This window comes from Oncorhynchus clarkii, chromosome 7, assembly GCF_045791955.1.
Source record: "Oncorhynchus clarkii lewisi isolate Uvic-CL-2024 chromosome 7, UVic_Ocla_1.0, whole genome shotgun sequence".
Lineage (NCBI taxonomy): Eukaryota > Metazoa > Chordata > Actinopteri > Salmoniformes > Salmonidae > Oncorhynchus > Oncorhynchus clarkii.
Window position 1 is genome coordinate 68,951,995 of NC_092153.1, and position 23,311 is coordinate 68,975,305.

The 23,311-nt window shown below is 44.0% G+C and overlaps 3 protein-coding genes across 3 annotated transcripts; 1 reads left to right on the top strand and 2 right to left on the bottom strand.

The window, feature by feature from the left end:
* Window positions 1-566: 566 nt before the first annotated feature.
* Window positions 567-7,775, bottom strand: LOC139413765 (WD repeat-containing protein 82-like). The gene is made up of 5 exons (XM_071161498.1): window positions 7,661-7,775; window positions 6,056-6,106; window positions 4,425-4,508; window positions 3,548-3,647; window positions 567-1,753 (listed from the first exon to the last, which is right to left on the bottom strand). Exons 2-5 carry the CDS (start codon window positions 6,067-6,069, stop codon window positions 1,658-1,660), a joined length of 294 nt encoding a protein of 97 aa, XP_071017599.1. The 5' UTR covers window positions 6,070-6,106; window positions 7,661-7,775; the 3' UTR covers window positions 567-1,657.
* A 17-nt stretch (window positions 7,776-7,792) lies between these two features.
* Window positions 7,793-10,362, top strand: LOC139413748 (pseudouridylate synthase RPUSD4, mitochondrial-like). Its single transcript, XM_071161477.1, has 6 exons — window positions 7,793-8,358; window positions 8,520-8,724; window positions 9,014-9,107; window positions 9,320-9,470; window positions 9,783-9,880; window positions 10,008-10,362. The coding sequence occupies exons 1-6, from the start codon at window positions 7,899-7,901 to the stop codon at window positions 10,200-10,202; spliced, it is 1,203 nt and encodes a 400-aa protein (XP_071017578.1). The 5' UTR covers window positions 7,793-7,898; the 3' UTR covers window positions 10,203-10,362.
* Window positions 10,363-10,782: 420 nt separating this feature from the next.
* On the bottom strand, window positions 10,783-21,836 carry LOC139413740 (transcriptional regulator QRICH1-like). Its single transcript, XM_071161460.1, has 12 exons — window positions 21,605-21,836; window positions 19,981-20,259; window positions 19,644-19,724; window positions 19,314-19,418; window positions 18,255-19,199; window positions 17,731-17,890; window positions 17,357-17,511; window positions 16,006-16,120; window positions 15,622-15,730; window positions 12,330-12,490; window positions 12,016-12,106; window positions 10,783-11,747 (listed from the first exon to the last, which is right to left on the bottom strand). Exons 2-12 carry the CDS (start codon window positions 20,230-20,232, stop codon window positions 11,558-11,560), a joined length of 2,364 nt encoding a protein of 787 aa, XP_071017561.1. The 5' UTR covers window positions 20,233-20,259; window positions 21,605-21,836; the 3' UTR covers window positions 10,783-11,557.
* Window positions 21,837-23,311: the final 1,475 nt, after the last annotated feature.

Here is a 23,311-nt window from a genome sequence, read left to right on the forward strand (position 1 = left end):
CTGATAAATCTCAGATACCTTTTGATGTAAAAGCTATCTATTTCCATATCCCAGCCTAATTGTTAACTAAACATGAAATGGTAAAGTAGGCTATAGGTAGACTATAGGCTTATGATATTACACACAGGTGTAGGTCTACAAAGCATTATGTCATAGGGGCAGGAATGGTGGGTTTTCCAATGGGCAGTACTTAAGGACCGAAACAATGGCCAGGTACAAAAACTACGAACAAAGCTCTTTCATTAGCAATATGTCTGATTGTGACTGTGTGTATGAGAGAAAGATAGAGACAGAAAGACACACACACACACACACACACACACACACACACACACACACACACACACACACACACACACACACACACACACACACACACACACACACACACATAGGTGGTGAGAGAAAGATGAGTGTGTACCTGTGAGGTTACCTGTGATGGGATCATCCATAATTCAGTAAGCTCCAAGGTTCTATACATTATTCAACAGAGGCCCCCTCTCTACTATACACACAGATAAACTTTATGTGCATGCACACACGCACACACGAATGCACACACCAATGAAAAACACCAGAGTTTAAGGACATAAAAAGTAGACATTAAAACATTTGAATACTTTCAGAATAAACCGTACAAAAAACACTAACATTGAATTCCCAATAAAACATGTATCAGCAGGTCAAATTAACACTTGATTGAAGTTTGTCATTGTATCAAAAAGTTACAAGTTCATACATAACTCTCTACTTATTAACATTATGTGGCAGTTTGCTCAGAATCACAGTAAAAAAAAACAAGATATCTAAACAAGTTTTTGGCAGTAATACACCTCAGGTCTTCTCTACTCTTATAAAAATGTATCTCAACTTATCTGCAGGCCACAGGTGGACAATAACTACTGTAATAACTAACCACAGCTCTAGTGCTCCCCTTATGTAACCTTCCCTATTTGGCAAATCAATCAGTGAATAGAGTGACAGCTCTCCTCAGGGATAATCGACATTGGAATCCCTTTCACCAATGCCTTAGTGTGCATACAATTTTATCTGGAGCCATTAAGAGTTCACAGTGTTAAGCATTTGCATACTCAGAGCAACATGAAAGGAGAAAGGCATGCTGGGTAATGATGATGACAGTTTCTCTGTGGCCCTACTCCTTTATCAGTCTCCTACACTGGGAAGCCAAGACGCCTGCAAAGAGAGAAACAGAGAGCGTGGGGGTAGAGGTTGGCAGGGGCCAGTGAAAGACAATGTACTCGTGTCTGAGTGAATGAGTGTTTGGCTGATGAAAGTGTTTGTGTGTGTGTCTCACCATATTGGAGCAGGCGCTGGCAAACATCATGTATTTAAATTAAACTATAGTGTGTTGATTAGTAAAGAATGCTTCCAATCCAGAACAGCCGATTTCATCGCACTCTCTGAGGCTTAGTTAGGTGGTTATTGATGATGGATTGGGGGAAAATAGTTATACAAACCTCTGGACTTATTGGAGTTCAGATAGTAATAATATCAGCTAATTGGGTCAAATGGCAAATTGATTTGGGTGACCCTAGAATTGTCTTGAGCGTCAGACTTGAAATTGTGTTGAGTTGTTCTGATATTAGATTTCCGTGGATCAGGGAGGGCTGGGTAAGACAGCCTAGTTTGCCAAGTTCTAATGTTGGGACTTGGAGGTGCTGGGCTCACCAATCATGACAAATGTTGAGTCTGGGGTGAAGCAGCAGGCCTCGAGTGAAATGTTGTTGTAGCCCTACATAACACACAGGAGAGACACATGTCAAGATGCAGCCAGTCAGAAAATAACTATGTATTTACTAGAGATAATACATGGTGTGAGCTATTTGCATATTAGTAGATCTGTGTGTGAATATGTACATTAGGTCCATCAGTGCAGTGTGATAACAGTTCTCTCACTTAGAAAATGTGCAGCATAGCTCCATTGAATGCATCTTGGATGTGAACAGCGCCCCCATTGGTAGAGCAGACCACCATAGTCCCTGTGCCCAAGAAAGCAAAGGTATCCTGCCTAAATGACTACCGCTCCGTAGCACTCACATCTGTAGCCATGAAATCCTTTGAAAGGCTGGTCATGGCTCACATCAACACCATCATCCCGAAAACCCTACACCCAATCCAATTCGCATACCGCCCCAACAGATCCACAGACGTCCCAATATCAATCGCACTCCACACTTTCCCACATGGACAAAAGGAACACCTATGTGAGAATGCTGTTCATTGACTACAGCTCAGCGCATCAACACCATAGTGCCCTCAAAGCTCATCACTAAGCTAAGGACCCTGGGACTAAACACCTCCCTCTGCAACTGGATCCTGGACTTCCTGATGGGCCCCCAGGTGGTAAGGGTAGGCAACAACACATCTGCCACACTGATCCTCAGCACAGGGCCCCCCCCCCTGCATGCTCAGTCCCCTCCTGTACTCCCTGTTCACTCATGACTGCACAACCAGGCACGACTCCAACACCATCATTAAGTTTGTTGACGACACAACAGTGGTAGGTAGGCCTGATCACTGACAACTTTGAGACAGCCTATAGGGAGGAGGTCAGAGACCTGGCAGTGTGGTGCCAGGACAAACACCTCTCCCTCAATGTGAGCAAGACAAAGGAGCTGATCATGTACTACAGGAAAAGGAGGGTCGAATAGGCCCCCATTCACATCGATGGGGCAGTAGTGGAGCGGGTGGAGAGTTTCAAGTTACTTGGTGTCCACATCACCAACAAACTATCATGGTCCAAACACACTAAGACAGTCGTGAAGAGGGCACGACAACATGCTTCCCAGATCCTCAAAAAGTTATACAGCTGCACCATTGAGAGCATCCTGACCGGTTGCATCACCACCTGGTATGGCATCTGCTTGGCATTCGACCGTAAGGCGCTACAGAGGGTAGTGCGTACGGCCCAGTACATCACTGGGGCCAAGCTTCCTGTCATCCAGGACCTATATACTAGGAGGTGTCAGAGGAAGGCCCAAAAATTATCAAAGACTCCAGTCACTGAAGTCATAGACTGTTCTCTCTGGTACCACACAGCAAGCGGTACCAGTGCGTCAAGTCTAGGTCCAAAGGGCTCCTTAGCAGGTTATGTCTCCAAGCCATAAGACTGCTGAACAATTTATCAAATGGCCACCCGGACTATTTACATTGATAACTCCCCCATTGCTCCCCCACTGCTGCTACTTGCTGTTTATTATCTATGCATAGTCACTTTACCCCTACCTACATGTACAAATGACCTCGAATAACCTCTACCCCCGGACATTGAACGGTACCGGTACCGGTACATAGCCTGATTACTTTTTATTAGATTTTTTATTTGGTCAATATTTTATTAACTCTTATTTCTTTACCGCATTGTTGGTTAAGGGCTTGTAAGTAAGCATTTCACGGTAAGGTCTTCACCTCTTGTATTTGGCGCATGTGACAAATAAAAATGTATTTGATTTGATTTGTCTTTTTTCCTATGCTCATCTGAGGAGCAAAATGCAGGACTGTGGCTTCTAAAGCTTCTCTTACTCACCTGACAGTTGGGAGAGTGCAGGTCCCAGAGTCGTATGGTCATATCCAATGATCCCGAGATAAACGTGTCATCCACCGGTGACATGGAGAGAGCAACAACACTGACAACATCCACACAGTGCAAAATCAACGTTAGTATCCAAACACCTATTAACTGTATATACTGTAGAAATAGTCTACTTTGCCTGCTTGCAAATGTGTGCTAAAAGTGGGGATATTTCATGGTATTTCTGATTATCTTAACTTACCACCACCACCAATTAACCACCAACATTTTTTTTGCAGAAAACCGTAGAACCACCACTTCAATATATGCCTACACTCTTACAAAAAAGGTGCTATCTAGAACCTAAAAGGATTATTCCGCTATCCCCATATGATAACCCTTTGAAGAACACTTTTTGGTTCCAGGTAGAACCCCTTTGGTGTCTAGGTAGAACCCTTTTGGGTTCCATTCCACAGAGGGTTGGTTCTACATGGAACTCAAAAGGGTTCTTTATGGAACCAAAGACTTCTACCTGGAACCAAAAAGGGCTCTCCTTTGGTGACAGCCAAACACCCCTGTTGGAACCCCTTTTTCGAAGAGTGTACTCAACAAGTTCAACCTGTTCAGTTTACACCATTTAATTCTGTACTCAAACATCTGCCTGGTATTCAAGATAACCCACAACATAGCATCACCACCTTTGAAGGTTTTCGCCAACCTTTGCTCACACACACACACAGTATTGTAGCATCTTGATTACATTTTTCACATTTTAGGCATCCAGCTGGGGCCTTGGATGGATGCTGCACTGAGATGGGCACAAGGGTATGTAAATACAGTCCTTTTCAGTGTGGTGGCAAATTAGTTGAACAGGAGAAGAGGATGTGGTTACTTGTGGAGGGAGAGCAGTGGGAGTGGTGGGTTGAACAGCTGCATTGAAGCTGAGTGGTTGATCTGGCTCATCACATCATCTTGACTAAAAGAAAGAGATTTAGAAATTAGTTCGACATTGCCATAGTTCAACAGCTGAAAAGCTGTCATTAACATACTCCCAGAGATAGCAAGACATTCAGTATTCACTGAATGAAGTAGCCAACCCATCTCCACTTACAATTTCATTCATCAATTAAATAAATTATATTATAAACTGGGTGGTTCGAGCCCTGAATGCTGACTGAATGCTGACTCAGACCGTATACCACAGACATAATAAAACATGTCTTTTTAATGCCCTAACTATGTTGGTAACCAGTTTATAATAGCAATAAGGCACCTCGGGCGTTTGTGATATATGGCCAATATACCACTTCTAAGTGCTGTATCCAGGCACTCTGCGATGCGTCGTGCATAAGAACAGCCCTTAGCCATGGTATATTGGCCATATACCACACCCCCCCGTGCCTTATTGTTTAACTATAGCACATTCAATTATGTTATTATTGTTGACTATTGGCTACTCCTGTATCTACCTTGTACAATACCATAATCATTGAATGAAGTAGCATACCCATTCACAATTTAATTGATAAATTAAAGAAATAATACTAGCACATAGTTACATTATTGTAGAATAGGCTACCCCTGTAGCCACACTATAATAGGATACCGTTATGATTTAATTGGTTGTCAGGCATTATTTTAGGTCTTCAATCAAAGTTGTATGTTGAATACCATTCAACAGCAGGACACAGATACGTGGGGGCGGCAGGTCGCCTAGTGGTTAGAGCATTAGACTAGTAACCGTAAGGTTACAAGATTGAATCCCCGAGCTGACAAGGTGAAAATCTGTCGTTCTGCCCCTGAACAAGGCTGTTAACCCGCTGTCATTGAAAATAAGAATTTGTTCTTAAATGACTTGCCTAGTTAAATAAAGGTTAAGAATGTGGCCTTTATAGCTATGGTGATTGATGGCACTGCCAAGGTGGAGAGGAAGTCCAGGAAAATAGATATCATTGTGGATGCGGCGGAATGGTTCCTGGGACTGAAAGACTTCTCAGCGGAGAAGTTGCATGGAGTATTGTCACAAGCTGTACCATCTTCTCAGGTCATAGAACCTGAGAAGGGAGATAGGGAGATTTGAAGGAAGAAGTGGGAGTTTTGGTGTTTTGGTTTTGTCAATGTGTTTTTTTATTGTTTTATTTTGGGTGGGTTAAGTTAGTTTTCCCTATCACGTATGGGTTTTACTTTTATCTTGTTTTTTTCCAACCCCATCCAGTTGGTAGCAGTAATACACATTTTTGGGTGTAGTCTGCCATAAAACCCACAGAAGAAGAAAAAGAAAATGAGGCATTGAGGGAAGCCACATGACCTATTGGGTATTATATTTTCTAGACTGTGATAACATAAAATACACAAGCTATATGCTACACACTATAGCTCAATGTGGTCTACATCGGAATATCGGCTTGCACGTGAAAAACTGTAAATGATAACATTTATGGTTGAGATTGAATTAATATAAATATAAATTATGCACCTTTAATTAATATAAATATATAAGAGCACACAAAAAACTATACATACCTTGGCCTAAACATCAGCGCCGCAGGTAACTTCCACAAAGCTGTGAACGATCTGAGAGACAAGGCAAGAAGGGCATTCTATGCCATCAAAAGGAACATAAAATTCAACATACCAATTAGGATCTGGCTAAAAAAATACTTGAATCAGTCATAGAACCCATTGCCCTTTATGGTTGTGAGGTCTGGGGTCCACTCACCAACCATGAATTCACAAAATGGGACAAACACCAAATTGAGACTCTGCATGCAGAATTCTGCAAAAGTTTTCTCCATGTACAACGTAGAACACCAAATAATGCATGCAGAGCGGAATTAGGCCGATACCCGCTCAAAATCCAGAAAAGAGACGTTAAGAGACGTTAAATTCTACAACTACATAAAAGCAATTCCCAAACCTTCCATAACAAAGCCATCACCTACAGAGAGATGAACCTGGAGAAGTGTTCCCTAAGCAAGCTGGTCCTGGTGCTCTGTTCACAAACACACCCCACAGAGCCCCAGGACAGCAACACAACTAGACCCAACCAAATCACGAGAAAACAAAAAGATAATTACTTGACACATTGGAAAGAATTAACCAAAAAACAGAGCAAACTAGAATGCTATTTGGCCCTAAACAGAGAGTACACAGTGGCAGAATACCTGACCACTGTGACTAACCCAAATTTAAGGAAAGCTTTGACTATGTACAGACTCAGTGAGCATAGCCTTGCTATTGAGAAATAGCAAGATCTGCCGTAGGCAGATCTGGCTCTCAAGAGAAGAGAAGACACTGCCCACAAAATTAGGTAGAAACTGAGCTGCACTTCCTAACCTCCTGCACAATGTATGACCATATTAGAGGCACATATTTCCCTCCGATTTCACAGATCCACAAAGAATTAGAAAACAAACCCAATTTAGATATATCACATATCTACTGAGTGAAATAACACAGTGTGCCATCACATCAGCAAGATTTGTGACCTGTTGCCACAAGAAAAGGTCAACCAGTGAAGAACAAACACCATTGTAAATATAACCCATATTTGTGCTTATTTCTTTTCCCTTTTGTACTTTAACCATTTGTACATCGTTACAACACTGTATATATACATAATATGACATTTGTAATGTCTTTATTCTTTTGGCACTTATGTGAGTGTAATGTTTACTGTTCATTTTTATTGTTTATTTCACTTTTGTATATTATCTACCTCACTTGCTTTGGAAATGTTAACATATGTTTCCCATGCCAATAAAGCCCCTTGATTTGAATATAAACTATGACTTTGACTTTCATAACAGTAACACGCAGACGTTAGTACGGCGTTGGTAACACGTTCAATGGTAGTTGACAGCCACACGGTGGTATTGTTGCCTAAACTGAATTCAAGCCTGAATCACTCCCCATCCCATATTATGTACACCGTGTCGCTAACTAGCTAGTTCGCTTGCAAACTGTGTCATCCTAACCTCCAGTCTGCTGTCCCCCCACATGTGTCCGGCAAGGTTTTCTCCGTATACGGGAGGCGTGGACAACACTTGTGTTTGCTTTCTATTGGAGAAAGCTAGAAATCCCCCCCCTGTCACTTTCATAAGACCTTGGCTCGAATCTAGGTTATACCTTTAGATTTCGAGAAAATGAACAACTAAGGAATAATTGTTCACTCCTGGCTGACTTCTCAAACAAGCATTCCCGGAAGTCTTGAGATGTTGGGTCTCTGGTTTAAAAACTCTGTGGTAGCGAATCTGAAAAAAAGGAAGTCAATTTACATCATTTCCGGTGACCCTAATGGTGCACTCCAGTGTTTTCAGCTTCAGAACGACAAGAGATTTAACAATCTTCAAAGTAGCTAGTTATCATGAACAGCTATAGGACGGTTACATTGGCTTGTAATAATGATGTTATAAGGACATGTAAAGCGGCAATTCGCTCAGGGAAAACAGGCAGTATTTGTCACATATCAAGGGGAGTAGCATCCTTGCTCACGCGAGCACATGCTTCTGTCCCGAGACGAGAGGAACCACCACCAGTGTCTGACTCTGACAAGAGACCGAATCTGAGAGCCATCGACCTTGCACGCAAAATTCGCCAGGAGAAACAGAGAGGAAATGCAACTGGTGGTGGGTCAGACGCGGCTGTCCTTAATCCGTCGGTGCCAGTGTCCCAACTGCAAAAGAGGGTCATCGAGCTGCGACAGTTCACTCAGCAGCTACAGAATGTTCACCCCAACGTTCTTGCAAAGCACCTTCACAGAGGTCTGATCCTCCCACATCCAGAGCTCGCCGTCGTTAATAAACCCTATGGAGTTTCTGTTCAAGGTAAGGTATGAAGGTATGAAGTGCTGTATCGAGTCAAACACACAATTAAAGATAACGTGAGGAATAAGTCTGTTCTTTTTAATGTCCCTTCAAGAACACACATCTGTGCTAGAGCAGTGGTCAAATCCACAGTGATTTAAATCCCATATTCTTCCTCTTAGATGGGTCAAGCAACAAAAACAACATCTCAGACGTGCTTCCAATCCTTGCCAAGATGGTGGATGGAATAAGGGCTGGGTCTCGGCTGCACGTCTGCCTTGGATTAGACAAGGAGACGACAGGGACCCTCCTGCTGGCAAGGACTGAGGAAGCACTGGAATATGTACAAAATCTTCACAAAAACCACCAAGTGGAGAGGAAATATTGGTGTGGATTTAGTTTCAAATAAGGATCAAGGCAGCACATCATTCACATTTCAAAACCATCAATTGAGTGAGGGCAGCAAATGAACATAGAATATGCCATAAAGCTATTGCAATGACCCTGCCATTAATAAGACATTACTGCTCCCCCAATGGAACTTCCCCTTGGAGCAGCGGTAATGTCTTAATCTGGACGCAAGGGTTATTGAGCTTGATTCACGCCTTGCAACATCATGCTACATTCTTGTTTCGTTACTTTCAATCATCTTCCATTCTCCCTATTCCCCATGCAGGGTTGTTGCTGTGGGCGTGCCTGTTCCCTCTGAGGGAGTGATTGACATTCCCGTCATAGAGAGAGAGGTCACAGGAGCTCAGCCTCACTTCAAGGTAACGTAATATTTTGTAATAATATCTCTCAAACTTCTTAACCAGTGCTGCCAATAGTTCTGTTAAATTCTAGTCATTATGACCAGTATTGTCCTCCAGTCAGTCTTTCCTCTCATTTGTATTGGTGGCTTTCAGTATACTGTGCTGTCCTTGAGGTTTTTAGCTTGACAGTCTTATATACACCGAACCTAACTACCCATAACCCTTCTCAGATGGGCCTGAGTCCTGTGTACAGGGTGAGTGACGGGGGCGAGGGAGTGACCAAAGTGCGGGCCAATCGGCAGGCCCAGGGTGCCGTGACTCAGTACCGTGTCCTGGACAGCAGCAACGGCTGCAGCCTGGTCGAGCTCCAGCCTATCACAGGTAGAGACACTACTGAAGCTGACTCTAGGGTCGTTCCAAGTTGTTGGTTTTTGCAGTCACCCTGCACATCCCAAAAGATTGATATATAACATGACTGCAAAATGTTATGCTGTTTTCAAATTAAACACAATATCTTGCTCAAGCTTTTAGAATTGATTTCAGTCATGTTGTTGAGGGGGTCTACCACATGCTAATAACACAGATTAACCTAGGTCCTAGAGGATACTATGCACCATGTAGCACCAATAACTTTGAACCTTCATAGAAAGCTGTTCCCTCTCTCTTGCCTCGTCCACCCTCTTGTGCTTCTAGGGGTGAAGCACCAGTTGAGGGTCCATATGGCATACGCTCTGGGATCTCCTATCCTCGGAGACCACAAATACTCCCACTGGACCAAACTGGCACCTCAGGTAAGGCAAACGAACATCTCCAGACTTCACAATGTAGAAGCTTTACAACAAGGTAGCCTAGCATTTAGACCTCTTTGGTGCCAGTGATTGATGGGCATTGTTTTTAAAAACACTTTTTTTACTTTAGAAACTGCCAGATGGTGTGTTGCGGAGGCTGGGACTTGAACAGAGCAAGGCGCGTTATCTGCCTCTCCACCTGCATGCCCGTCAGCTGACACTGCCAGAGTTCAAAGGTCAGAGTGACATTACGGTGTCTTGCCCCCTGCCAAAGTATTTCACCAGCACTTTGCGACGACTGCAGATCCCGATTCCAGATGAATGATGCTTCAGCGCAGTGCAGACAGGATACAGAAGACTTGCTTATGAAATATGGAGCAGCATCACTTCAAGGGACCCTTGGCCTAATGGTTTAAGTTTGTACCTGGACTGGGAATTAACTGTGTGTGTGGCAAATAAAATAAACAAAACCATTTTTTTCCTAATTTCACATGCTAGGACCATTTCTTCATAACGTGCCTCCCCCTGGGACAGCAGACTGGAGGTTAGGATGACCTAACAGAGCATCTATGCAGATTTGTTTAAACAGTAAATTAATTTACTGTCATACAGACCTGTAAAATGGTGAATAGTGGTATTCATTGAAATATCAGTGCAAACTCTACCCACCTGAGAGACATTGCGCCGTACCAATTCTGATAAACAAATAGTTCTGGCAAGGCAAGTGACATCACTTCACGGTGTACATTGACAAAACCAGATCCTACATTTGTCCCTACTGTTATTCTGAGGACTTTTTTTCTACCAGAGGATCTCGTATGAGAGAAAATAGGGTTTAGATCTCACTACTACTTCAAATCACTAATTAGTAGCCCGGTTTATTACCATTACATCCCAGTCATGTGTGAAGACGGCAACATGTATTGTGAACTGTTCAACATCGGAGCCAAGGCTTGACATACATAATGCATCTCAAATCACACAGTACAAAAGGCATATTTGAAAACAGGCTTTCTTTAGCCTCCAACACCACCATAATATCAATACATACAGGAGATCATAAATGCCTATATATATATATATATATATATATTAAAAAAAGAAAAAAAGTGAGCAGAGGTCCTATTAAATGTCTGTAGGTTATCCTGCCATGTCTGGGACCTGAGAGCTTGGAGGAAAGAGGTCCGTGTGGTAAAAGAGTTACATGTGTATAATATATTTAAGACTGAATTAGTCCCAATATTTCACCATCCATTTCTGCCTACTTCAGTTTTATTGGGGGGCTGCAGTGGCCTACAAGAGTAGACGAGGAGCTCTGATTTGCTGAGTTGGTCAAAATCCATTGGTCTCGTCAGTCCAGGAAAAAAACATTATGGTGAAGTGGTGGGTGACACGTGTGAAAAACAAAATCAGTCAGTCTGGACTGGGCATTGAGGGTGACATAATTGCCATTGGATGAATAAACACAAGGTTCTGTACTTAAAAAAGGCCCATAAATACACTCTGTAAACACTGTCACTCCCCCACTCCTGTGGTTGAAAGGTGTGATGGGTAGAGACTGAGGCCACTGGAGGTCCTTAGAGTTAGACACTGAGTGAAGGAGGTACAACAAAGAGGAAAGCTAGAGAAGGGCTGATTTCGGAGTGAAGAGTGTGCTTCGGTTCCTCCTCCCCTCCCGGCTCAGTGCATGTTGACCGACGACATGGCGATGGTCTCCTGGATCTCTCGCACCATGATGATGCGTGTGAGCATGTGCTCCACCTGCTCACTTGTGATTGGCTGAGTGGAGTACCATATGGGACTGTTTGGCGCCACGACAGGCTCTGGCGTCAGGTAGTACGCGTCGTTACGCCCCTTAGCACTCTGGGGACTGAGAGAGACAGGTGATTAGTTGTTGCAGGGCTATATGCTAACATTTTTTTCAAGTAGTAGATGTGCTCCTAAGTTGAAAAATGTAGGAGTACAAAAATAAACAGTTGATTTGATCATTAGAAATGCATAGAAAAGGGCATTCCAGTAGAAGATAAATGTGTCGTTGTGTATTTTTTAATCTTTTTAACACCAAGGAAAACATCACCCTGTGCAATTACATCCTCTTAGCTACTAGAAATGTACTGAGAATGGGGGGCATTACTCACCATTTGAAGAGGTAAAAGTCATACAGTTTAATGGGGCATCGCAGCGGGTTTTCAGGATCCTCAGCCTGCTCCTCATACATGTCATCAGTCACTGCAAATCAAGTAACAAAGAGGTCAGAACCAGCCAGTAGTGATGGGGCATATGGAATTCATAATGTTACCAAACTCGGGGGAATCATAGAGGCCCAATGAATTAGCCCCAAAGGGAAAGCTGACTAATACAAGTCACTCAGTGACTGGGTATATGGAAATCAGGTCTGAATACAATATAAGAAGATACATTTTCCTTGACATGAAGTAAGAGAAGATCTCACCTTTCTGCCCAGCATGGTGTGTCCCCAAAGGGCCATGGCCCTTCAGATAGCGGATACTGGTGCTCTTGTCCTTGGGGTTGGACGGGTTCTTCTTGGTGTGTCTCAGCACCTTGGAGAAGGCCACCTTCAAGTGCTGCTCTACCGTCGTCAGATGGAAATACCTAACGCAGATAGGTTTGTTTAATACCAAAACACAAACACTAGGCTTGAGAAATATATTATACCAAGGTTTTTTCAAATACCGAATATGACTTTCAAACCCCCCCCGAAGCTATGTCCCCGACACAGCCTTGTGTGGATGTGTGCTACGCCACTGCTATTAACTATAAATAAATAAATTCTCTCCAGCTCAGGGCTCCAGCTATGCATTTTGCTAACTTGCTAGCTGTGGCTCGATGACAAGATCAAGCTTCTTGGTCACAGCAGAGAATCAATCCATCACGGATCAAGATCCCTGCTGTCTAATGTTTGTGTGTGCAGCAAACTGTTCGTAGCCTTTAAAGATCATTGTATATGAGCTGGGTTGTCTGTCCTATTAGTTTATGTTCACTTGCACTTGTTAGCTTTTAGCTAGAGTCCGCTATGGGATTTCGCTAGTAATTATTAGCATTTGTTGGGCCCCCAACGTTTGGAAAGAAATAGCACCCCTTGTGAACACCGATGGCAATACCATATACCCTGTATGGTACAGGAACGGTATGAACATCTGGAACCCCCCCCCCCCCCCCACAATCACCTCAAAAAAAAAAAAACATCTTTAAGTAGAAACAGAATGAAACAAACAGGCATTCTATTTTTGCTCTATTATAGTGTCCACTATAGTAGACATCGATCAAGTGCACAAGGCTACATGTGTGCAAAAATAATGTTCAACGAGTAAAACATTTAATTATCCTCTTCACCTTTGCAAGGCAATCACTCACACACACAAATTGTACTGCCGCGCCCTCAAGTGGCTCAACATATTAAATCAAGAACTCGCAAACAATATCTTTGGTAATTGCTACAGTTTAGACTACAGCTCAGCATTCAACACCATAGTCCCCTCCAAGCAGGTGGCCTTCAAGGAAGAGTACTGTTGAGACTGGTGTTTTGCAGGTATTTAATGAAGCATTGTACACTTCCTGCCTGTTGACATCTGTTCTACAATGTGCCAGCAGCAGAGCATGAGACCCTTTGCTGGCATAATTGATCTCTCAGGCAGAGTACACCTGGCAAACCCCTTTTATCCACTGTATTGGAAAAGTGAGAAAGAGGGAAAGTGTGTGGTGTTCCTTTCACCTCTATAGTGTCATCCAGCTTAAGCCTGGCCTAGCTACACTTTACATGTTTGTTTTTTTTACCTTTAACTTGGCAAGTCAGTTAAGAACAAATTCTCATTTACAATGACGGCCTAGCCCGGCCAAACCCAGACGACATTGGGCCAATTGTGCACCAACCTATGGGACTCCCAATCACATCCGCATGTGAAACAGCCTGGATTCGAACCAGAGTGTCTGCAGTGACGCCTCTTGCACTGAGATGCCGTGCCTTAGACCGCTGCATCCATGTGTTACCTATTGAAATGTACTAGAATGCTAAAAGTCCGCTAAAATTTTAAATATTGGTATCGTTTTTTTTCAAGGGAAATATTGGTATAGGCCAAAAATGTCATATCGGTGCAACACTAGCTGTAACGTTAGCTAGCTAACGTTAGCTGTCTGACTTTATTAGCCAACAAATTGTCACACCATAAACTCAATTACTTGACCAATGTTGCTCAACATTTCGCTGGTTAGATAATGGAGAATTTGATCCAGCTAGCAAGATAGCATTGTTAAGTAACATTAACAATACTAGTACTTGTTCCACCACACTTTCTCCCTTAACTCAAACTTTCCAAATGCCAGTTGTTTTTCGGGTACAGCTCATGAAGTATGCTTCATCACCTTCTCACCCGTCATGCTTTTCATTTTGGTTTCAAAATGGCAAATTTCGCCTTAAGGTGACTAGTAGAAGGTGACCCTTCTTTCTTTCTTTCCAAAACGCGTGTTGCCTCTGACCAACCTCTCTCAGAATGATCTTATTGACCCTAACCAGTCAGGCTTCAAGACGGGTCTATCAACCGAGATTACTCTTCTGTGTCACAGAGGCTTTCTGCCCTGCCAAAGCTGACTCTCTCTCCTCTGTCAGCACCCTCCTAGATCTTTTCCGCTGCCTTTGACACAGTGAACCATCAGATCCTCCTCTCCACCCTCTCAGGGCTGGGTGTCTCAGGCTCTGCACACACTTGGATTGCATCCTACCTGGCACGCCGCTCCTACCAGGTGACATGTAAAGGAACTGTGTCTGCACCACATACTCTCACTATATGTATACACCCTCTCTATACACCAAGTCACTCGGCTCTGTCATATCCTCAAATGGTCTCTCCTATCATTGCTATGCGGATGACACTACTTTTCTCCTTCCCCCCCTTCTGACACCCAGGTGGCGACACGCATTTCTGCGTGCCTGAGATATCAGCTTGGATGTCGGCCCACCACCTCAAGGTCAACCTCGATAAGACGGAGATGCTCTTTCCCACAGGGAAGGCCAATACCTCTCCATCACAGTTGACAACGCCACGTGTCCCCCTTCCAGAGTGCAAAGAACCTTGGCATGACCCTAAACACTCTGCAAACATCAAAGCATTGACCCACTCCTGCATATTCTACAACATCTATAGAGTAAAACCCTACCTCACACAGGAAGTGGCGCAGGTCCTAATCAAGGCACTTGTCATCTCCCGTCTGGTCTACTGCAACTTGTTGATGGCTGACCTCCCCACTTGTGCCATCAAACCCTTGCAACTTATCCAGAATGCTGCATTCCGCCTGGTGTTCAACCTTCCCAAGTTCTCCCATGTCACCCCACTCCTCCGCACACTCCACTGGCTTCCAGTCGAAGCTCACATCCACTACAAGACCATGGTACTTGCCTATAGAGCAGCAAGAGGAACTGCCCCTCCCTACCTCAAGGCTATGCTAAAACCCTACATCCCCAACCCAAGTACTCCGTTCTGCCACCTCTGGTCTCCTGGCTCTCCAAGCTCGTCTCTCGCACCCCCTCCTGACCTTTCTTGAACTAACACTTGCATTTTACTTTCTTACCCCTACTAGCTCTGACTTTGCTGAAAGCTTCTGAGGTCAAATGTACTTACTATGACTGTGATATGTAGTTGTCCGACCTAGCGATCTTAAGATGAATGCACTAACTGTAAATCGCCCAGAGCTTCTGGTTGATGACTAAAATGTAAGTGTGTGAGACTCACTTAGTGTTGAAGAACATGAGTGTGGTAAGCAGCGTGGCTGGTGAATGGGCTCCTAGTTGTTTACACTCCCACAGCATCTCCTCTGTCACGTGACTGGGAATTATGTACCCTGGGAGGAGAGAGCAGCCAATCACAATACACTCTCCTCTAATGAGACCACTGCATTCTGCACAGAAATGTACTCAGGTATGGAAGTAGCGAAAATACACAACAGAATTGTGAGTTTCTCTTGCACTTAACAAAAAGATATCAGACTGTGCACAGAACAATCAATGTTCCAAAGTGCTTTTACAGTTCCACCCTCAGGCCTTCAGCAGGCTTTTACCTGTACTCTCTCTTGCACTTACACACAGAAACACAAAAGACAAACGCTGTGGCTCTTACCTAGTGGGTGGATGCTGGGCCTCCACTCATCCAGGGCTTTGTGTAACCACTGGGAGAAGCGTGTGTAGTACTGGTCAGAGAAGATATCATCCACCCGTCCATTTTCAAAGAGGTACTGCAAGCAGAAATACAACCTCTATCAACTGTAATACATTTCAGTCAGTATCTTGTACCATGTGTGTTTGTGGTATGATGCTATGTCAGTGACAGGGCAGGTGGGGCAAAGACCCACTGTTATTTTGGCATTAATACCTGTCACATATCAGTTTGCCGAAACAATGTAAAAAATTATAATAATCATTGAGTTAATAAAGCCGCATACAAACACTGTCTATTTTTTGTGGAAGGCAGCTCCAAAATGCAGGCGTTTCAGCCTAGCTCAGTGCTTTCACTGGTGGTGGGGCAGCCAGTGGAAAATATGGAGTGTTCTGTCACTCATGGGGACACTACGTCACCGCAAAATCTACGGGAGGGCTCAAATTCAAACCCCTTGGGTGCTGCCATAGAGTTACATTAGAAGTGCCCAAGAAGGCTCAAGGTCAATGGCTACAGATAAAATGACGTCAAATCACGTTATATAGCTTTAATTTGACTGATCATGTCAACATCATACTTTCAGAATCTTAGCTAGAAAGCATCATCATTAATCAAGTCTACTGGCAAATCCTGTTCAATCCTTGTCATCCGAAGAGAAATTATAGACAAAACATATTGGTGCTCATCAGCCATTAGACAAACATTACACGTCACAAATTCAACAATGAGTGGTTTGGAAGGAATCAATGGCCTACTGTAAGCATTGCAAAGCAATCACTAGCCTGTTATTCAGTAGAGTGGGTGTGTGGTCCAAGTCTGGGTTTAAGGGTTTGTTTTCCAAGCTTAAAAAATATAAACATTGGCTATGCTGTCAATCTAGCATGACTTCTACTGCGTTCGAAACAACTGGAAACTCGGAAATATCAGACTTCAGGGAGTTCAAGACAACTGGGGACTCTGAAAGAAACAAGCTCTGACTGGGAAAATAAGTTTTGAACGTTTGTCAAACTTGGGAACTCAAGCCTCTTTCTAGAACAGACCTGAAGATCACGGACGTCATGATACAACCTTGTCCCCCCCCCATCAGCAAAGTTTTTTTTAAAGGCAGTAAATGAGGCTGAATTAACTGTTTTTTTTGGACTGCTGTTAGGACTGCTGTTGGGACAGCTTTATGTAGGCCCTAACAGTTTGTGCGCAGCGTTTGTCACTGTTATAGTGCAATTCATGTATTGTCTAGTGGCTTTTGTCAACAACAACAAAAAATTGTGTTTGCCCCACCAAGATTTACACGCCACTGGTCATGTGGTATGCATACCTTCTGTATACACAGGAAGATGTAGTAGAGGGCATCGGGCTCAAAACGTTCTCCCTCCAGCCCCTGGGCCTCCTGGGTCATGAGAGCCAGAGCCACGTTGAGCTCAGCCACCGCACTCGACACCAGGTCCTCCTGGAAGCGCAGGGCCTGCCGACCTGCACAAAGATAGAGAAAATAAATATGGTAATTTAGAAGACACTTTTATCCAAACTCTGACTAATAGAACATTCATTGACATATTCAGAATTAAGAACCTACAAACCTACAAGAGAAAGACAGAGATGCAGGAGAAAGAGAGACAGGAAGGGAGGAGAGAGTGGACGAGAAGTTCACATACTTGGCGAAGGCAATTTAATGAGTTTGTTGACACTCACGTCCAATGGGTGCCAGCTTGTTCTGCTCGTCCTTGTCCAACTCTGCGTTCTTGCGCTGGACCCAGAGGCGCCACACATCCAGGCCCTCCTCAGGCTTCAGGGAGATGGGCATCAGTAGCTCCTGGGGGGCTTCCACCTGGGACTCTGACTCCACGTGACCCTGCAGGGGGACACATTAGAAGTGAAACGTTAGAAGAGAAACATGCACACTACATGCTTTGCTCATTTGTGGTGCAGGGAATTAAATATTTCCTAAAATGCCTTCAAGGGGAGAAAGACAGCACAGGGGACATAAAACTGGAGACAGGGAATAGGTGTTCATTAATTGAAATAATCATATCCTGCTTTACTGGGGGAGAGTACTGACTTAATCTACAACATAATCTAACAGTCCAACATGTTAATTATTGATTAATCCAACATATGTCATAAAGCACAAATCTACATTAATGTTGTGGAAAAACTTGAAATCGGAGGCAAGGACAAAGTCAGGGTCACCCAAGAGGTGAAGGTCCTGTTCTGACCTGTAGGTGGAGCTGGTGCTCCTGGTGTTCCTGCTGCTGCTGGGGGTCCCAGATGTGAAGCTGCTGCGTGCTATTGTAAGCCCCGCCCACCGTCTGCACCACCACTGGGCAGTGAATGTTCCCGTTCATGAACTGCGTTGGGAACAGAGTCTGCACCACTTCCTCATTCGTCGTCCCGGACACCGACACGGTTCCACCCGACTGGACGGACAAGGCACCCGACAATGAGGAGTGGGCCACTCCATTGTCCTTGTTGTCGTGGTGACTGGAGGACACCTGCATCGTGCTGTATGCCTCCTGGGGAATGGCAATATGATGCACGCCCCCTTGCTGCCCCCCAGAGTACACAGGGATGGTCCAGGTCTCCCCGGCAGGGCCTGTGATGGTACCCGTGGTGCTGTACAGGTGGGTGCTGTCCACAGTGAGCAGGTCTGGCCGGATGGACAAGTACTGCTGCTGCTGCCCCTGCCCTTGGGGGAGGGCCAGAACCACCTGCTGGCCCTGCTGGCTCTGAGGGAGGGCATAAGACACCTGGATGGGGACATCCATCTTGCGCTTCTTGGCAGGTTGGAGGACGCCAGCTCTCCTCTCTGGCTCTCGGGGAGAGCCCTGCTGCTGCTGCTGAGGAGACATGGCCTCCACCGTCTGGATCTGGATCTGCTGGCCTCCCTGTAGTTGAATTTGTTGACCGCCTGGTAGCTGAATGTGCTGGATTTGTTGCCCACCTTGCAGTTGGATTTGTTGACCGCAAGGTAGCTGGAATTGTTGACCGCCCGGCAGCTGGATTTGTTGACCGCCCGGCAGCTGGATTTGTTGACCACCCTGTAAGTCCCCTTGAAGCTGGATGTGTTGACCTCCTTGGAGCTGAATTTGCTGACCCCCTTGTAGTTGAATATGCTGGATTTGTTGACCGCCTGACACTGCTGCCACCAACTGGGCCTGGATCTGAACGAGACAGAACAAACACCTGAGCATGGTGTATACACTTACTGGGTGAGGAGAGTACATGGATGGGGTGGGTGTGTATTTAATAATGCAGCATGGTGTGTGTGTGTGCACCTGTTGGTGCTGCTCCTCTGTGAGCTCTCCTTGCTGGACCAGCTGCGCTGCTGTGGGAATGCCCTGGAGGTCCACCGTCTGGTCCTGCTGCCCCTGGATCTGCACCTGATCAAAGAGAATGAGAATGCACAGTGCACCATCATCCATCACATGCCACATGTCTGAGGGTGGCGGGGTTCTGTGTTTCCCTGACCACTGTATTTTCATTTGAACATTTTGGTTACAGGCCCTGGATGTCAATAAAGAGGCCTATCGGTCCAGTCTGGAGAATAATTGAGTGTAAACACTGCTTATAGTGTAATAGGTAGGGTGAGTGAGGGAAGGTCTCACCTGTACTTGTATCAGCTGTTCAGACCCCTGGTTCACACCAGAAGCCATCTGGGGTGAGATCTGTGCAGAGGTCACCTGCACCTGTTGAGCCACAGGAGAATGAATCAATCGCAGAGTAAAAGTAGCAATGATAGTGACAATAAGATAGGTGCTGCCAGTGTTGAAGGATGAGTTGGGCTTTACTCTCAATTTGGTCAATTGGATCTGTTTTTTTTGTGTTTTTTTTTTTACATATATAGACTAGACTAGATAAGGGAAAAGGGCACTTGGCAGCCTGAGGTGTATTCAAAAGAACGGAACTACTGAAGGAACCACGTAAGGAGGTCTCTCCTCTTACCGGACAGGCCAGCTCCAGCAGTGAGCCAGCTACCTCTGTGCTGTCTGTGTATACACAGTTGCCCCCCTGCTGGTAAACCATGGTGGTGGTAGTGGCGGCGTCGCCCTGCTGTCTGAAGTCCTGCAGCGTCTCAGGGCCCTTGTTGGCCAGGGACTCCAGGAACTCCTTCATACGGTGCTGGGGCACACTGCGGGCTTTCTGACGCACGTATTCGTCAAATGAGACCACACCGCTCTCTACGGGCTCGTTCATGACAATTCACTCTGCCCTCCACTGCACCTGGTGGGGAAAGAAAGGACATAGTTAACACGTCCAGCATCACAGGTCAAGAACTGGGCAGCAATATCACATCCTTTAACTCTGGTGTCAATAGACTGCAGCCACAGTCACCAATACAACCTCACACACTTCAGTGCCACGTTCAGTAGCCTCGAACATTGCAGACAAATGTCATGAACAGGTTCCAAAACTTTCTGTCCGGTTGAATGAGCCCTAGTGTCTATTAGACATTTAAAGGCCCAGGTACACAACGGTTTGCATAGAGAGAAATAGTAATGGTATATTTTTTGTAGGCACTAACTCCACCATGGTTCATAGCCTATGGAGATAAATGCTGAAAATAAGTTCTGGTGAATTGAGGCGTTTTATTCTATGAGATCTTAAATCAGCTAAGCCACTTTGTGAATTCTGATGCATTTATGTAATACATTATTTTTTTTAAAGCTCATAAATGGCATGTTAACTGACTGATTATCTCATAGAACAAAGCGTATAAGATTCCCTAAGCCTGCGTTAACCTCAGACCTTATTTTGGGGGTTTATTCCAAAACCCTATTAATTCCCCAATTCATTTTCCCCATAGGGATTGATAAACGAACCAGAGGTGACTAATTTCCGGGTTTTGGCGAGCTGTATTAGAGGGGGAAGTAAAGCCAATTAGGGCAAAGTGCACTGGCAAACCCCTTTCTATGATGAACTTTGAACCAATTATTCCGCCATCTGAACACTTGGCACTATGTTCTGTATACTGCATTAGGCCGTTGTGGTATTCATTATTTGTCTTTGAAAAAATATGATAGTATTATTATCATGATGCTAAGATTTGTTTGCTAGCTACATTTACTACAGGGGCAGTGTAAAGAGCCACCAGCCTCTGTGCATCCTTAGCCATGTATCACATGATGGCTTTTTCTTATTAATTATATTCATGCTGCCTAGTTTAACTACTAAAATCCCACAATCTGAATGAAGTTAACATTTGAAAAATAATGTACTTGAGTGATAAACATACGTGCAACTTCTGCAAAGCATTCTACAACAATACCTAGCTAACTAGTTGCTAACGTTGTCTGGCTAGCTAACTAGCTAGCAGTACATCTTCCCATGCTACCTTAAATAAAAACCAAAACCCCTCGGTTCAGCCAAGGCACGGCGTTCAAAAGTAATTCGATAAACCCCAAGTCATTTCCTTTCCACATGCCATTTGTTAGTATTCATTGTATAGCGTGCAATGAATTGCAATAATTAAAATTTAACAGTTAGCTAGCCAACTAAACAATATCACAATTAGCTAACTAGCTTGCTAGCCAGCTACGTGACGTGTGCTTATTTCTGAGATATTTACCCTCGTTTCGAATAGAACAATGTGGGAAATCCACACGAAGAATTTGGCTCGCGTACAAGTTTATCCAATACAATTCCGAGCGTTTGTGGAAAATGTGTCTAACTGTACAATTTTACTATTAAGAGAACATTATTTAATCGATACATAGAAAACTACGGAAGTAAGCCCGGTGGAACAACGTGAATCCCGGACTGCTGACAAGCAACAGCCGCATCAGACATGGCGAGGAGTCGGAGATCCTTTACAGTAAATTCCACTTGTAAAGGCGAGGCAACAACCATATACAGTCATTGGCAACAACACATTTCATTTTTACGGGAACGAGCATGGCGTGCACCCGAGAGACCAGGGGACCCTAAATTGGTGCCAGTCCAGCGAACTATTTTCTTATTGCAAGAAATACATTTGACTGTAAAGGTTCGTATTTCAATTAAATAAATATGTCAACAGACACTGATAAGATTAAACTGTTTGTGGCTATACAGTCAATGAGTGTGTTGTGATAATGCATTGTAAATATATTTGGACATGCCTTGTAATTATTCAAACTATTAATTATCTGCATTTTCTGTAGATTTGGACGGCGATACCCCCGCAGCACCTGATTTCGAGGCCAGCTCGCCCCCGCGTCCACATGTATCGTACGCGAACAGGACTCCAAGGTGCATTGCACGGGCGCTAGTGTTGTGGTACAGACGCTGAGATATAATAAGAACTCCCACCCATATCCCTTGTATTCTGATCTAATGGTATTATCTGTTACTATTTCAATTATGATGTGTCTTGAAGGTCCTCTTAGGCCCAGCTTTTGTATATTATATTAATAATTAGCACTTTTCTTTCAATACTTCCTACACAGTTGTTGGAAGGCGCCATTTTACATTCAGTTCGAATGGGCACGTATTCTCGCGAGTACTCGCTTGGAAAGGGTCACGATTAAGGCATGCATGCTAGTAGCAGAAAGGATGCTTGTCTTTGAGGTTCAATACAATTATTAAATTATAGGACTATTATATTTTATTATATTCAAAGAATCAGGAAGTTGTGGGATGGCAATGAAATATTTGATATGAATCACATCTATGTTTTTTCACTGTACATTCTGAAACTTACCAAATACCTTTCAAGGATTGAATACAACCCTGGTTCCTAAAGCACTGTTTGAAATGGCAAAACAAAAAAAGTTATTATTAAAAAACAAACACAGGCTACAATAACATTTTCTCAGTTGGCCTATTGTTGGGCAAAAAACATTCATATATTAATTCCTAGTGTTTTCATGTAAAAGTGAGTGTTAAACTGACTGTTACGTTTAAGAAAACGTCATTTTGACTCTTGCACCCTGTTTTCTAAGTAAAGGTTAATTTTGTTCAGAAGTTAATATTCAAGGTCCGTCTGAATGTATACACTTTTGTGTGTGTATGTGCCTTTAAACAGGAATACAACTGCCCCAGTCTGCCTTAAAGAGCCAGGCATGTGCTGGTGAGGCTGTCCCCACAACAGGCTGCCTCTCTGCTCTCTTAAGGTGGACCAGAAGAGATGTGCTGCATGTGTCTAGTACCTTGCAGTAACAATGGACGGGAAAGAGTTAATTCCCAGGTCTCTCCTCTAGCCTCTTTGTGATCTCATGGAAGGCTGTCCAGTGGATATGAGGATCACTCTCTTCCCCAGAACACTTCTTATACACCACATCTCATCTAATAATAG

Coding starts and splice junctions, on each gene's coding strand:
- LOC139413748 (XM_071161477.1), top strand. CDS start 7,899: ATGAACAGCTATAGGACGGTTACATTGGCTTGTAATAATGATGTTATA. Junction 9,108..9,319: donor GAGCTCAGCCTCACTTCAAG/GTAACGTAATAT, acceptor AACCCTTCTCAG/ATGGGCCTGAGTCCTGTGTA. Junction 9,881..10,007: donor GGACCAAACTGGCACCTCAG/GTAAGGCAAACG, acceptor TTTTTACTTTAG/AAACTGCCAGATGGTGTGTT.
- LOC139413740 (XM_071161460.1), bottom strand. CDS start 20,232: ATGAACGAGCCCGTAGAGAGCGGTGTGGTCTCATTTGACGAATACGTG. Junction 19,200..19,313: donor CAGAGGAGCAGCACCAACAG/GTGCACACACAC, acceptor TGTCTCGTTCAG/ATCCAGGCCCAGTTGGTGGC. Junction 16,121..17,356: donor TCTTCCTGTGTATACAGAAG/GTATGCATACCA, acceptor TTCTGCTTGCAG/TACCTCTTTGAAAATGGACG.
- LOC139413765 (XM_071161498.1), bottom strand. Junction 3,648..4,424: donor CCACTGCTCTCCCTCCACAA/GTAACCACATCC, acceptor GGATGTTGTCAG/TGTTGTTGCTCTCTCCATGT. Junction 1,754..3,547: donor TGCACTCTCCCAACTGTCAG/GTGAGTAAGAGA, acceptor TGTGTTATGTAG/GGCTACAACAACATTTCACT.